A 15,098-nucleotide genomic window follows, 5' to 3' on the forward strand; every position below is an offset into this window, starting at 1 on the left:
TGTGTTTGATGCTCTTTTATATACGACAAGCCATTTCCTTTTTTCCTTTTTAAAGCATAGCTTTTTTATTAAGGATGTAAGAGTTGTCTGAAACGACAAATCTACGAGTTGGTTGATGGAAAACGAGCTGAAAGTCATTTAAAAAGCCAAATATTCACCGGTTTCAGCTTCCGTGATGATTTGCTGCTTTTGTGTGGTTTTGTGCGTCATTAAATTGAATATATGTGAGGCTGGTCGGACAAAAGAAGCTCTTTGAATACTTGGGGGATTGTGATGATTGGCTCATCAGTTTCTCACTTGCTTATAAGGCATCAAGTAGGCAATTGCAAGTGTTAAGTGAGTAGTTTATCGATGGATTTTCTATGTTTCATCACCTACCTGACAACCTAAATGTTGTTCTGAGTGGCTTATAAGTGATCTATAACCATTAGTAAAGGCCTATCAATGACGTGATTAGCTTTATGAACTTGATCTTTCATTTGAGAAGTGGCCGACTTCCCAGTAAATGTACTGCGTTGTTGTATTGATACGATGCAAGTGACTTTGATGGTGACTTTGGGCACGTTGGGTATAATGTTAAGAGTTGGTGTTCCTTTAACCACAAGGTTGGCGGTTCGATCCCCTGCTCCTACTGTCAGCATGTAGAAGTGTCCTCGAGCAAGGCACTTTTGCCTTTGCTGTACATGTCCAGTGCCGTTTTGGCTGCCTCGATCACATGCAGTGTACAGGGAGATTTTTGACCGTGTCATTGGTCTGATGTGTTCATGTGATCTGGTGACGAGTGCCGGGGAGTCTCGTTTCAAAATGGATTTTAGGTTTCAGAGAAACCAAACCGGTTAGATAAAAAAAAGGTTGTGAAAGAGTTAAAAGACATCACCTGACCTGTCTGTGTGCCTCTTCTTCATGGTGTGTAACCGTGAGCTGGTCACAAGAAACTAACAGCACTGTGGGAACTGGTAGTGAACTGTCTGAAAGTGTGTGTGTGTGTGTGTGTGTGTGTGTGTGTGTGTGTGTGTGTGTGTGTGTGTGTGTGTGTGTGTGTGTGTAACTGCATGTTCGGCTGTCTGACTTGGCCCTGACCTCCGCCTGCTCCCTGTTAAACATAAAAAAAGTGTGAGAAAGTGCTCCGTCTGTGTGTGTGTGTGTGTGGGGGGGGGGGGGGGGGGGGGGGGGGGGGGGGGTGCAGGAGGGGGGGGTTTGAGCAGACTGCCTCTAAACAAAGCTAGCCCTGTGTGTCTGTCTGGTCTGTGTGTGTGTGTGTGTGTGTGTGTGTGTGTCTCCCTGACCTCTACATAAAGACTACATCTCTGTCTGGACTGTGTCTGAATACCTTGAAACATAATAATAATAATAATAATAATAATAATAATGATAATAATTATAATGATAATAACTATAACGGTTTACAGTGTTTAATGTGGTTGAACCGAGATTAAATCACTCAAAAGCAAACAAAAGCAGTCCCATAAAAAATATGATGAGTTGCAAATAAAGCAAAGGCTTATTTGAAGTTGTGAGAAAGGATTTAAAAAGAGCCGAGGGCCACAGACCGCAGAAGTCATAACAAGTGATTTGATTTCATCAACTACAAGATGAATCGCTCATCAATATAATAACAGGCCACAGCTTGAGATATTGTAGCTTTTTCCTCTGTGGTTGACTACAGAAACACAGCCACACTGTTTCTGCCACACTGGTCGACATATTTTATTTTATTATGATGAAGATTTCAAATCCACAGTATAACCAACCTTGGCAGAGCACACGTTCTTTTAGTTATTTTTGTGTATTTTCATTGGTTCTTAGTACATATGTGAAGAGATAAATATGATGCTTTTTACATTTTCTTATAAAACATAAATAAGGTGTCATGATACATTTTTGGTCATTTTTTTATCTGGAAGTTTTTTTCCTTCAATACTCTTTACATGTTTAAGGCTATAGTATAATGTTGTAAAAATAACGTTTATTACTTAAAGTTCAGAAAGTAAGTATTAATACCTGTATGAGAACTTCCTCCTGCAGTTCCCACAATGCAACAGACTTTCATTAGACTCAGCCTGTCTGGGAAATGCCCGAGTTTTGCAAACTCCCTGTCCAAGCTTATAAATCAGGGCTCTGTTAGAATATAGCGGAGATAACCCTGATGACATCACTGTGATGTCATCAGGGTTACTTCTCTCCTCAGACTTGACCAAACTCCTGACTAACCGTGATGCTCTGTGTGGTTGCAGCCCAGCTGGAGTTCGTCCAGATCCTGGTGATCGTGGTGGTGATGATGGTGATGGTGGTGGTCATCACCTGTCTGCTGAACCACTACCGCCTATCAGCACGCTCCCTCCTCTCCAGACACGCCCCCACGCGCAGGAGACACCTGCCACTTGCCAACGTAAGTCAAAACATTCACACCCAGAAAAAGAAAACGCCGCTGGACCGCGAAGGTCGTAATATATGAACCTCAGCCGGGGAAACATTTACGCTGCATTCAGTAAGCTTTCATAGCAGATGTTTATGAGTCACAGACACACAAAGCAGGATGTTTAAACTAGTGGAGCAAATGGAGGGCATTCAATACAAACAGCAGAATATAGTAAGCCAGAGAAGCATCTGTGCAGGAAATGAAAACGTCTGAATTACGGCCTGTGCGAGCGTGGGATTTAAAGTCAGTCGAACATGCTTTAATATACTGAAACGTCGCCGTGGAAACGTATAACATAACCTCCAAACAGACTCGCTTCAGTGCAGAATGAGGAACAGACATCACCATCGAACTTCCCCAGCTGACCTAAGCTACACGAAGACAAATATTTTCTGCATTACACGTTTTCTGGACACTTCTCCTTTAAATATCCAAATAATGCATCATCTGATTTCAGTGAATTCAGGAGACACAAATAAACGCCTAAGTCGGTTTATGTTCGTTTTCTTTCCGCTCGTATGAAAGAAGACATGTGGTGGGAGACAGTCAGAACAACAGAGTTTGAGGAGCACGGAGGGACGCCGTGTGATCACAGTGATTTAAGCACGCTGCAGGCTAGCGCGAGCGCTAACTCACTGACTCATTCCTTCATTACGCGGCTTCCGACAACCATTTCAGGAAACGCAGACACACGTATGATGACTCGTGCCTGAGGCTTCTGCAAACATATGACTTCACTTGTGCTCCTTGAATCACCTGCTACTGAATCACTGGTGTGTGTGTGTGTGTGTGTGTGTGGTCCTCAAGTTAGATATGAGTAAAGAATGAAGCATAATCTTGAACACACACACACACACACACACACACAGCTCCTGCTAGTCTCAAGGGAGTCACTGTCCTAGTTAATTTGGATTAGCAGACAGACACACTGACACACATACAGTCAGACAGACAGGCAGACGGACAGACAGACAGATGCCAGAGAATGCCAGAGAACAAAAAAAGACCATTTTGTAGAAGCAAAGAGACGTTTTTTTTGTCTTCTCACCGCGAGACGCGATTTCAAATTTCAATATTTTCACTTAAAGTTTCAACTGAAACTTTATTAGTTGACGTTGGGGAAAGTGGGTCACAGGGGCAGCAAGAAGTCGAAAGATTATGTCTTTGTTGGCGTTGGAAAACAACATAGAAACCAAAAATTCCCATGAATTATATAATAGACAATGCAAAAATGTATTTGAAACAATTATAAATGTTAGCATTTTTTAAATACAGCTTGTCTTTTGACACATATTTTCTGTCTGATTTTAATCGTATTGGACATTTGGTATTGGAATCTTACATAGACACAGCACCGTTTCTCTTGGTCAGTTGTATTTAAATCAGATTTCCTGAAATGTACTGCCAAAGCACACTAATGGATGCTGGAATAACTAGAAGTATAATATAGTATCACTAGTATTAAAGACACGTGTGATGTGTTTGGTATACGGGTTTAAATGACAGTGATGAACTCAGAGAAATGCTTTGTCTCTCAGGATGGAAGTCTGTGGTCTTCTGAGGGGACGGGGACAAACGCCGGTCTGAATGAGGTGAGTGGAGAAACATTTCAACCACAAATCAGCTACATTAACCAACAACGGATTTTAAATCTGGATTGAATCATTTTAAACCTGGTTTTGCTAAACTCTGATTAGATCTAATCTTAGATGCATCTATGATGGTGCAGCCCAGATTACTCAGATTAATGTTACACAGTGTGACGCAGCAGTAATCTGATCTGTCATTCGTCACAACAGCACCAGGTGTATAACCCGCGGCCTCCAGACAGAGGGGTGCCCTCGTCCTACCTACAGCGGGAGCCTCAACACCCCCAGACCCAGTCCCAGTCCCTGCCTCCGCTCCAGTCCCAGCGCTTCCAGCACACATACGCACCGAGTCGCTTCCAGCCGACGTACCCCTACCTGCCCCAGAGCCTCATCGACCTCCCCCCCACCATCTGCCTCTCGGACGGGGAGGAACCCCCGCCGTACCAGGGCCCCTGCACCCTGCAGCTTCGAGACCCGGAGCAACAGATGGAGCTGAACCGCGAGTCGGTCAGAGCGCCGCCCAACCGAACGGTGTTCGACTCCCACCCCCTCCACCCATCCAGCTCCTGTCTGCAGGCCAGGTAACAATAGTTGAGAGTCATTCTTTCCCCGGGTTTGCGTCCAGCCTGAGAAGGTCTCATTGTGTGTGTGTGTGTGTGTGTGTGTGTGTGTGCAGCAGTGCAGCACGAACATTTTTACATATAGAGAGTAAAGGATCGGCATGTCTGGCCTGAACAAACCAAGAGCGGGCCTGGCTGACTATGTTGCATGTCATACAATTCCTTCTCCAAAAAGCTCTGGTTTTGGGGTTAGTACTCTCTGAAAGTAAAGGCAGTGGGCAGGAATAATCATCGCTGATTGGTCGCACACAGCACACAAACACAGCACCGCTTCATCCATCAAAGGCTTTGCTGTCGGCCTCCTGACTCATTCAGATGAGACGAAAGAAAAGAGCTGAGAGGGCGAAGGAAGAGAGAGACCGTTATTTTGAGAATTTTCAAACACATAAATAACCATCAAACACTCAACAGATGGTTTCATATTACTCATCTGTATTTCATTCATCACATCTAACGAACCTGGTAATTCCTTGACAAAACTGAAATTACCAGGTTTCAGAGTTCCTGGAATTGTTCCTGTGATGGGAACAGATAGAGTGTTAGAACATCTTGATGCTTTATGATCTTATAATTCTTCACAGCCGGCTGTGTTTCTGCTGCTGCTTGTTATTAATGAGTTTGTTTTGCATCCAGTCTGCAGGCCCCTCCTCCGAGTGTCCATTCTGGCGTCAGTGTGTTGGAAGCCCAGGAGGCCTTGTCCCGACACCAGAAGCAGGGCTCTCGAGTGGAAGGAGCTCCCCCGACCTACAGCGAGGTGATCGGGCACTACTACCACCCGACATCCCTGACCCCCAACCACAGCCATCGGACTCTATCCTCCTCGCAAGCGCCCCCGTCCTCGTTCATACACGGCCTGCTCCGACCTCCGTCTCAGCAGCGGGGAAGCGTGGACAACAGGAACGCAAGGAACGCCAAGGAGAAATCCCAGAAGCCCCAGCAGCTGTGACAGTGCTGCTTCCTTAATCCTAGCCTGTGGGGGGTGGGAGGGGGGTGGGGATTTTGTCTGCTCGCTGCCTCGGAAGTGGCCAGTAGCCAATGAGGAGCAACCTGGTGAATGGTAAAATCCACTCTGAATGGTTTAAGGGCCGGTTAGTTGTAGTTCACAGCTTCGCCTCTTGGTTTATCAGGCTAGGACTGGGGATCAGCGGAAACACTTGGAAGCCACGTCACTCCTGCAGAGCACAGTCGCAGGAGAGAACCGGGCGCTTCCTGTTCCACGGCTTCTTATTTCCTGTGCGAGGAGCACTGCCGATGAAGCGACGATGATGTCAGAGGAGAAGGGCATAAGGTGCAAAGGGAAGGGTGGATACAGAAGCATCCTTCCTCCCATAACAACTCCTCCTCATCCCTCCTCCATAAGACTGATCTAACTAGTTTTCATTCATTATAAATATTTACTTGTTCTGTTCGTTTCTTTTTGTTCGTTTATCTTTTTGTCGCGCTTACAAAAAGATCTTTCTATCCAGGCAAAAGGCGAAATGTTGCAATCTTCTTGGTTCTTCCAGGTTTTTGTTTTCTAGTGATAATAGCACAGTGCTAAACGTCCCCGAGCTAAACATTCTGCCTTATAACGACCAACCGATGCAGCAATTGTTGCTTAAATCCTTCCTTTTTTTCATTCTATGTTTTCTGAAGGTTTGCACAAAGTTCAAGACTGTTCACCACAGAAAAACGACAGAAATCCGCAATATGATTGACGAGAGAGAAAAGATAGAGAAAGTCGGGGTATTTTTCTAACTTGATAGATTCTTAAGAGTAAAGATGTTTTTTTTCTTTCTGTTTTTATATGTTGTCTAGTTTTAGAAAAAAAAAGAGAGAAACATTAATCTGTTGGGGTGCCAACTTTCACGTTGAACATTTCGCTACATACATGTGTTACATTTTGAGTATATATACACACGCATGTATGCAAACCGAGAGCGAACTTAAAAGCACGAATTTAGAGTTATTTATATAATTGCTGAAAAGAATTGCACTATTTTTTAGTATGCGCAGATGGAACGTGTGAGAGAGACTTTTATTGTGAAGGAGCTCCGTCTGTCGAGGCGGGAGACCCAAAACCACAGGACTCGACCGGAGGGTCACGCTAACAATGTCGCGGGGGGAATCTGACCCTGGTTCAGCGGACGAGGATCTACAATTACCCGACCATTGATATAAAAATAGATAAATCCCTCGTTTATGCAAAGGTCCGAGTCCTGCGAGCCAACCACACGTCAGCATTCAACCCTGTGGGCCCAATCAGAAACACTGCTTTCCTCTCTCTCTCTCTCTCTCATCTCATTGGCCGAATCGTTAGCCAATCCCAAAGGAGGCTGTCGCCGCCTCGACTGAACAAGCTCTCGTCTATCAATAGTATGAGCTAATCACGACAGTGTGATGTAGCTTTGGAGCTGAGTAGAGTAGCGAGTTTTCAATCCTGCCGTGTGTTTTTTTTATTTGAGCTTCAGAATGTTTTTATTTGGCCGAAGAGAGAGAGAGAGAGAAACGACGCAGATCCAGCGACACCCAACGATGAAGTCATGTCGCCCCAAGTGAGCGATACGCTGACTGTGCACTGCTGTGACCATGCACACACACACACACACACACACACTAACATACACTTTGAGTTTCATCTCGCCTGCCTCCCCAACACCCACAATCCCCTCTGGTGAGGTCATCTCGGTCTCAGCAGGCATCTCTGAGCACTTTACTGCACCAGGAACGAGACAAACAATCTCCTGTCAGCCAGCAGCTGCCGAACAAACCTGCGCATTTTTCCCGACCTTTAGGGCCACACTCCTAAAAGATGCAAAGAGTTGCGCTCCAAAACCTGAACCACCCTTCAGCAGGAAAATATCACTGATTTGTCATTCTGAATTCTGGGCTGGGTGGGTTTTTCCCAATTCTATCACCAGTAACCCAATTCTATCACCAGTAACAGTTTCAGTAGCAGTTTCTACAAAACTCAACTTTTAATTTCTCAAGTGTTAAATGTGCCAGCTCTGTGTATTTTATTTAAATCAGGAGCTTCCTTATCTAGGAAATAGTAGGAGTGAATCTTTGTTTCCTGTGGTGGATGTTTGACTTTTGGAGCAGAACTCTTTGTGCGTTGAACGCAGCACGAGACGAGTTGTCTCAAACGAAGGCACACCGAAGTGTTGAAAAGTGACACGAGTGTCTATGACGACTCGTCTTCTGTCGTCTCTTTACGGAACTAGAGGTCAAAGTTCACCATGGCTAACGTGGAAGCTGTGAGGTGAACTCATTTATGTGACGCTGCCCCTTAAGCGTCCAGCCTTTATGCAACAGCGCCCTCCACAGGAACTGAACCAAACAGCAGCCTGAGTCAGCTGATATTTGCAGACTGAGAGAATCACAAGGCCAAAAAAAAAAACAGTGAATCTTTTTTGTTCCTCCTCCCCGAGCACAGAACGTTATTCTTTTTTTTTTTTTTTTTCTTACCAGAATCCTTCCCAAGTGACAAGCTTTGTTTCTTAATCTAAACAAAGACGGGAACCAAAAATGACAGTTAGAAATATTTCATATTTTATCAGCATCTTCAAAAAGTAGTTGTCCGTTATTTAGCTTAATCAACAGTCATTTCTTGGCGATCCACCTCCCCTCTTGTCTTGTTTACTGTCTCTCTTTCTCCTTTTGCTCCTGAGCTGATCCGCCATGTTAGCACATTGTATTTATTGATGAGCACCAGAAGATAAAATAAATAAAATCACTATATGAAGAAATCAATCTCTTGACCCAAAGCAGCTGAAGGAGTGATGAGTGAATCAATCAAAGTATGAGGTTTAGCCAACTTATTCCCCCTCTTTTTATCCTTTCAGTTCCCTCCACCAGTATTCTGGTGTCTGCTTTTTGTTTATATGGTTTGGTTCCCTGGAGGGTTTGCAGCGGGTACGAGAAGGCTGGACAGACTCTGATCAGGGCGTCGCAGTAGAAATATTGTAGTAACAAGTTAGAGTAGTGTACCAGAAGTACAGTGAGTGAAACGGTGTGGGAATCGACCTGCGCTGGCTGACGATACAAAAAAATAACAGGAGGAGAGAGGAGTGGAAGCACAAAACACTCACACACACATATACACACACACACACTGGTATGTTTGCATGTACAGAGAATTTATATCCCGTAGGTTATTTTACAAAGTGGTAAAGCACAAGCTTCAGTTTAAAGGGACAGTTCACCCCCAAAATCATAAGTACATGTTTTCTTGTTTCCTGTAGTGCTGATGATCAATCAGAGTTTTGGTGTGAGTTGTCATAGAGATATCTGCCTTCTCTCCAGTATGACGGGACGATCGCCAGACTGAGCAGGTCCATGGTGTCAAGTAGTCCTGTTATAGTCAAGAGGAGGCGGATACCTCCCAAACCAGGCAATTCACGCTAAAACAATCAGGACTGATTGTGAGCTCTGAGGGTCGGAGTGAGAACGTCACGTTATTTTGGGGTGTCCCTTTAAGCAAATCAGGTTTCGCAGCCAGCAGAGATCTGCTCAACATCTCCGGTTGCTGCGTTACAGCACAGTGTTTGGGTAAAGTCAGCAGAGTGAGTGTGTGTGTGTGTGTGTGTGTGTGTGTGTGTGTGTGTGTGTTAATGTACACCAACTTGCCCTGAGAAAGACCTCCAGCTGTCTAGACAAAAACTAAACATACACACACACACACGCAGAGCAGACTAAACAAACTAACCTCACACACACACGCACACACACACACACACACACACACATGTTTGTTCTTATTTCGGACCACACAAGACAGCAAAAATATTTATCCAACACACACGGACCGCCTCCCCTCCTCCTTCCTGTCTGAACGAGCTCTTCCTGTTCCATAGAGATGCCTGCTGTCCAATGACAGAGTTCCTCTCAGACCGGCCCCTCGCTGCCATTGGCTGTCCCGTCTGTTCGGTCTCCTTGGAAACGTTCATTGTTTTGTTGTTGTTGCTATGTCGTACAAGTGTGCCTGCCTGCGCTGAGACGGGCAAAAACGTGAGTGGCTAGTTTGTTGTTGTCAATCATCCCGGGCCATGCCTCCTTACTGTCTCAGATGATGATGATTGGATGATGATGATGATGATGTTGAGATTGAGGATGATGAAGATGATGTTTTTTGATAGTGATGCCGCAGAGAGCGTTGCAATACACCTACTATTTGCCTTTTTGATATTAGTCATATTTTAACGTAGTGTGCTAAATGTACGTTTTTTTAATTGTTATTATTATTGTTGTTTATTCACTTGAAAACAAAATGTAATTTTCAATCCATCGATTACACGTTTTGTTGTTGTATTTTTTTGTGTAAAACCAACTTTGAGAGAGTAAAACTACCTAAAAACACACATGAGAACCTACTTACTTCTGCCGTTTCTAGTTTCGAGAGGACGAAAAGCGATTCAATCTGAACTCGAGCGCTTCGTTCGGTCCCGGGAGTCCGCCGCGCTCTTACAAGTTCAAGTACACTTCCATGTGCGTGTGGACAACGAGTCCACGGCGTCTACGTTTGTGCCTTCTGGCGTCCGAGCTCAACGGAGACTTAGTCCGCCTGCTAAACGCCCGTCAACCGATCCAAAACGTTTGCCTTTATGACACTTCAGACATCAGACCACAACGTATTGATAAAAACACTTCTCATTATGCGGCCGCGACGTATGGAAGTCCCTTCACAGCGGGAAATAAAACACGAATGGATTAAATAAGAGGAATGACATGAAAAACATACTCAGACACACAATACTTTTAAGAATTGATTTTTTCTGAAATTGGCTTCCATAATGAAGAAAAAAAAGATCCTCAATGTTTTGCGGTTCAGCTAATTCGTTACTTGTGCTGCGTTCCAGAGATGTTTTTAAACACAGAGAAAGAACTCCACTGAAGTTGCATTGTTAGCATAACGTCAACTTTAATGCATCATTTTATCGGAGTGCTAGCAAACGGGAATCTTTGGTACGGTTGCAAACTTCCCACATGATGGAAAAGTAAAAGAATCCTCACTGATGTTGAAATGTCTCGTACGTTTTCGGGTTTGAAGGCCTGGAGGAACTCCGACCCGCCAGCTTGGATCCGTGTTTTCCTTTCTGACGTTTGATGGAACGCAACACAAGAATCTATTTCAAATGATCGTAAATAAACAAATAAAATCACATTTTCTGTCCAAGTTATCATTAACAACATTTTCAAAGAAGAAATCATCAACAAGACTCTTAGACAAAAACGAGTTAGACCTCTCTTTTCTTCGCTTCACGGACGGCTCTTTTTCCACTTCCTGTAACTCTGATATTAAGTATTTTAAGAGAGGCGGAGTGTAAAACGATCTGTTTTGTCTTTTTGTGTTACCTGCTCTTTGAATCAGCACTGCACGGCGCCTTTTTGTGCAAAATGGACAAAAAACAAACAAACAAACAGACACTCTTTTGTTGCAGTACGTATGGTTCTGTATTTGAAGAAGCATCTGCTATCTTCTGGGACGCTCTGATGCTCGTCCACCACGCTGACTATTGTATAAGACTTGTATCCTGCACGCATCGAAACATGTGGGACTTGTACAATATTCCAGGTCGTTCTGCTCGGGGTTCCCACACATGGCATGCCGTATATTAATGTGTCGGAACCCCGATCTCTTCCCATTTCTCCTGAATCCAATCATCGGCAGCAGACTGAGGTGGGAGAAAGATGAAGTCTGTTCTTTCCACAGCATGGCTCACATACTTATATAGAGGCTTACTTATCCTCGCTGGTGATAATAATCGCTTACTTGTGTATTAAAAACTGTTTCTTTTAATTTATATTGGATGGTCTATACGCGTTGCAAGGTTTCGTTGTTATTTTCCTCCGTTTGTTACAAATGTTTTCTCGTTGTCACAGATCGCGGTATGAATCGGACACATCATTAGCCTATGATTAAAAAAAAAGAATAAAAAAGTTTTATAAATATGTTCACGTTGCCTCTGATTATTTATATATCATGTCGTTTTATTTCTTTGGTGCTCTGATTTACTTTTCATCCATCCATTATCAACCTGCTGATCCTGTTTGGACACGCAGCATTCACACTCACGTTCACACCTACGGGACGTTTAGAGTCACCAAGTAAGCTGGAGAACCCAGAGAGAACCCACACTAACACGGGGAGAACATGCAAACTCCACACAGAAAGAACCCGGACGGTGCTAACCACTACACCACCGTGCGGCTCTGATTTCCTTTCATGGAAAATGAAAAACCTTTCCAAAGTTGATTTTTGTTTCGTGTCTCTTCAGTGCCTCTAAGGTATTTGTGATGAACTTTCATCTCCACCACATGGTCTCAACTTAAAAACAGGGGCCAACTTCTGCACTCAGACATGTCTGTCTTAAACCCGGGAGAAAGGGCGTCATCACACCCTGATTGGCCGAGAGGTGAAACGCACCTCATCTGTCAATCATCCAATCGAGCATCACCGTCAACACTGCTACAAGCTTCTCCAACGTTTGAATAATGTTAATATAATAATGTAGAGCTTCATTGAACTAAGCAAAAGTGGAGACACTATGAACTCTGGGTAGTATTCTTACAAACCAATCAATCGGTTAATGGAGAAACTAACCAGCAGATTCATGAACATAATTAGAAGTTTATGGTTTTGTGTGATCAACCAGATAAAACTGTCAAATCCTGCTTTGACATGATTGCATGAGTAATCATATATTACGTTTTCCTATCTAAATACTTTTATATATTTTGAATGCAGGGCTGTATCAAAGCTCACAGTATGATCTGTTTCTCACTGCAACCAGCAGGTAGCGCACTTCACTTATATTTGTGTTTAAGGGTCCAGAAAATCCAGCCATCATTCATTATATTATTTCCCCCTTTGTGTGTTTTTTCCCTACTGTCCCCTTTTACCCATAATGCATTGTGGTTAGGGATTGTGTCATGAATGTTTTTATTCTTCCACACTGGATAATAATTACTTATCTTATCTTCAGGACCTGTATGCCATTTTTTATTAAATCATCTTACTGATTCTTATTTCTGGGAGGCCTGATATCAGCTGTTATCTATCTCATCTGGCCTCTCACACTGAACACATGCGTACAAACCAGGAGATATCAGAATCCCGTGGTTTTACGGTGATCCAGGAGCCTGAACGGACTTCCTCACTCTTTAAAGGTGATATTAAAAAGACAGACGGGCAGACAGATGGGCATACAGATGGACATACTCCATGTGACTGATTTAAGCTGGACCTGGACTTGTCAAAAAGTGACTTGTCTGGACACTTGATCTGGGATTAAAAATAACTTGAGACCTGATCTGATGATCCATCTGACAGACGTGAGACTGGACCTGGATTTATAATAATTTGACCTGAGATTTCATGAGACAAACTTGAGATTTGATGTGAGATTGGACCTGGACTTGATGTGGAATTCAGAATAACTAAACTTGACCTGAACTTCCCCTCAAGGACTTGACACTCAACCAAAGAATACCAGACTTGGTCTGGTCTGGGATGACTTGGCGCTGCAGGTGTGAGACTGGTGGGTCGGTGCGTGGACGCTGCCTGATCACTGGATGATTGACTCCCAGCCAGATATTGATTAGATTCCAATGACTCAATGACTTTATCTGCATTCCAGACTTTTCTCTTCCTGCCAAGTTTCTACGTCAGTCTCACCTCAGAATCAGGTCTCTACCTGTAGCTGTCTCACTCTACCTGTAGCTGTCTACCTGTAGCTGTCTCACTCTACCTGTAGCTGTCTCACTCTACCTGTAGGTGTCTACCTGTAGCTGTCTCACTCTACCTGTAGCTGTCTCACTCTACCTGTAGCTGTCTACCTGTAGCTGTCTCACTCTACCTGTAGCTGTCTCTCTCTAACTGTATCTGTCTCACTCTACCTGTATCTGTCTCTCTCTAACTGTATCTGTCTCACTCTACCTGTAGCTGTCTACCTGTAGCTGTCTCACTCTACCTGTAGCTGTCTCTCTCTAACTGTATCTGTCTCACTCTACCTGTATCTGTCTCTCTCTAACTGTGTCTCACTCTACCTGTGTCTCACTCTAACTGTACCTGTCTCACTCTACCTATATCTGTCTCTCTCTACCTGTATCTGTCTCTCTCTAACTGTATCTGTATCACTCTACCTGTAGCTGTCTACCTGTAGCTGTCTCACTCTACCTGTAGCTGTCTCTCTCTAACTGTATCTGTCTCACTCTACCTGTATCTGTCTCTCTCTAACTGTGTCTCACTCTACCTGTGTCTCACTCTAACTGTATCTGTCTCACTCTAACTGTACCTGTCTCACTATACATGTAGCTGTCTCACTCTACCTGTAGCTGTCTCTCTCTAACTGTATCTGTCTCACTCTACCTGTATCTGTCTCTCTCTAACTGTGTCTCACTCTACCTGTGTCTCACTCTAACTGTATCTGTCTCACTCTAACTGTACCTGTCTCACTATACCTGTATCTGTCTCTCTCTACCTGTATCTGTCTCTCTCTAACTGTATCTGTCTCACTCTACCTGTATCTGTCTCACTCTACCTGTATCTGTCTCTCTCTACCTGTATCTGTCTCTCTAACTATATCTGTCTCACTCTACCTGTGTCTCACTCTAACTGTATCTGTCTCACTCTACCTGTATCTGTCTCTCTCTACCTGTATCTGTCTCACTCTACCTGTATCTGTCTCACTCTACCTGTATCTGTCTCTCTCTACCTCTCTCTAACTGTATCTGTCTCACTCTCACTCTAACTGTATCTGTCTCACTCTACCTGTATCTGTCTCTCTAACTATATCTGTCTCACTCTACCTGTGTCTCACTCTAACTGTATCTGTCTCACTCTACCTGTATCTGTCTCTCTCTTCCTCTCTCTACCTGTATCTGTCTTACTCTACCTGTATCTGTCTCTCTCTAACTGTATCTGTCTCACTCTACCTGTGTCTCACTCTAACTGTATCTGTCTCACTCTACCTGTATCTGTCTCTCTCTACCTGTATCTGTCTCACTCTACCCGTATCTGTCTCTCTCTACCTGTATCTGTCTCACTCTACCTGTATTTGTCTCTCTCTAACTGTATCTGTCTCACTCTAACTGTATCTGTCTCACTCTACCTGTATCTGTCTCTCTAACTATATCTGTCTCACTCTACCCGTGTCTCACTCTAACTGTATCTGTCTCACTCTACCTGTATCTGTCTCTCTCTACCTCTCTCTAACTGTATCTGTCTCACTCTCACTCTAACTGTATCTGTCTCACTCTACCTGTATCTGTCTCTCTAACTATATCTGTCTCACTCTACCTGTGTCTCACTCTAACTGTATCTGTCTCACTCTACCTGTATCTGTCTCTCTCTACCTGTATCTGTCTCTCTAACTATATCTGTCTCACTCTACCTGTGTCTCACTCTAACTGTATCTGTCTCACTCTACCTGTATCTGTCTCTCTCTACCTGTATCTGTCTCACTCTACCTGTATCTGTCTCACTCTACC

General features: G+C 43.8%; 1 protein-coding gene across 2 annotated transcripts in view; it reads left to right on the plus strand.

Annotated features, from left to right (window-relative positions):
* Positions 1-9,967, plus strand: part of pmepa1 (prostate transmembrane protein, androgen induced 1) — a 34,693-nt gene extending 24,726 nt beyond the window's left edge. For both annotated transcript variants that reach the window (XM_084022334.1, XM_084022335.1), the window contains exons 2-5: positions 2,235-2,389; positions 3,958-4,011; positions 4,219-4,589; positions 5,262-9,967. In XM_084022334.1, coding sequence (XP_083878460.1) covers positions 2,235-2,389; positions 3,958-4,011; positions 4,219-4,589; positions 5,262-5,574 — 893 coding nt within the window. In that variant the 3' untranslated portion in view covers positions 5,575-9,967. The remainder of the gene's footprint in view (positions 1-2,234; positions 2,390-3,957; positions 4,012-4,218; positions 4,590-5,261) is intronic.
* Positions 9,968-15,098: the final 5,131 nt, after the last annotated feature.

The sequence above is a fragment of the Eutrigla gurnardus genome, assembly GCF_963514095.1.
Source record: "Eutrigla gurnardus genome assembly, chromosome: 2".
Taxonomy (NCBI): Eukaryota; Metazoa; Chordata; class Actinopteri; order Perciformes; family Triglidae; genus Eutrigla; species Eutrigla gurnardus.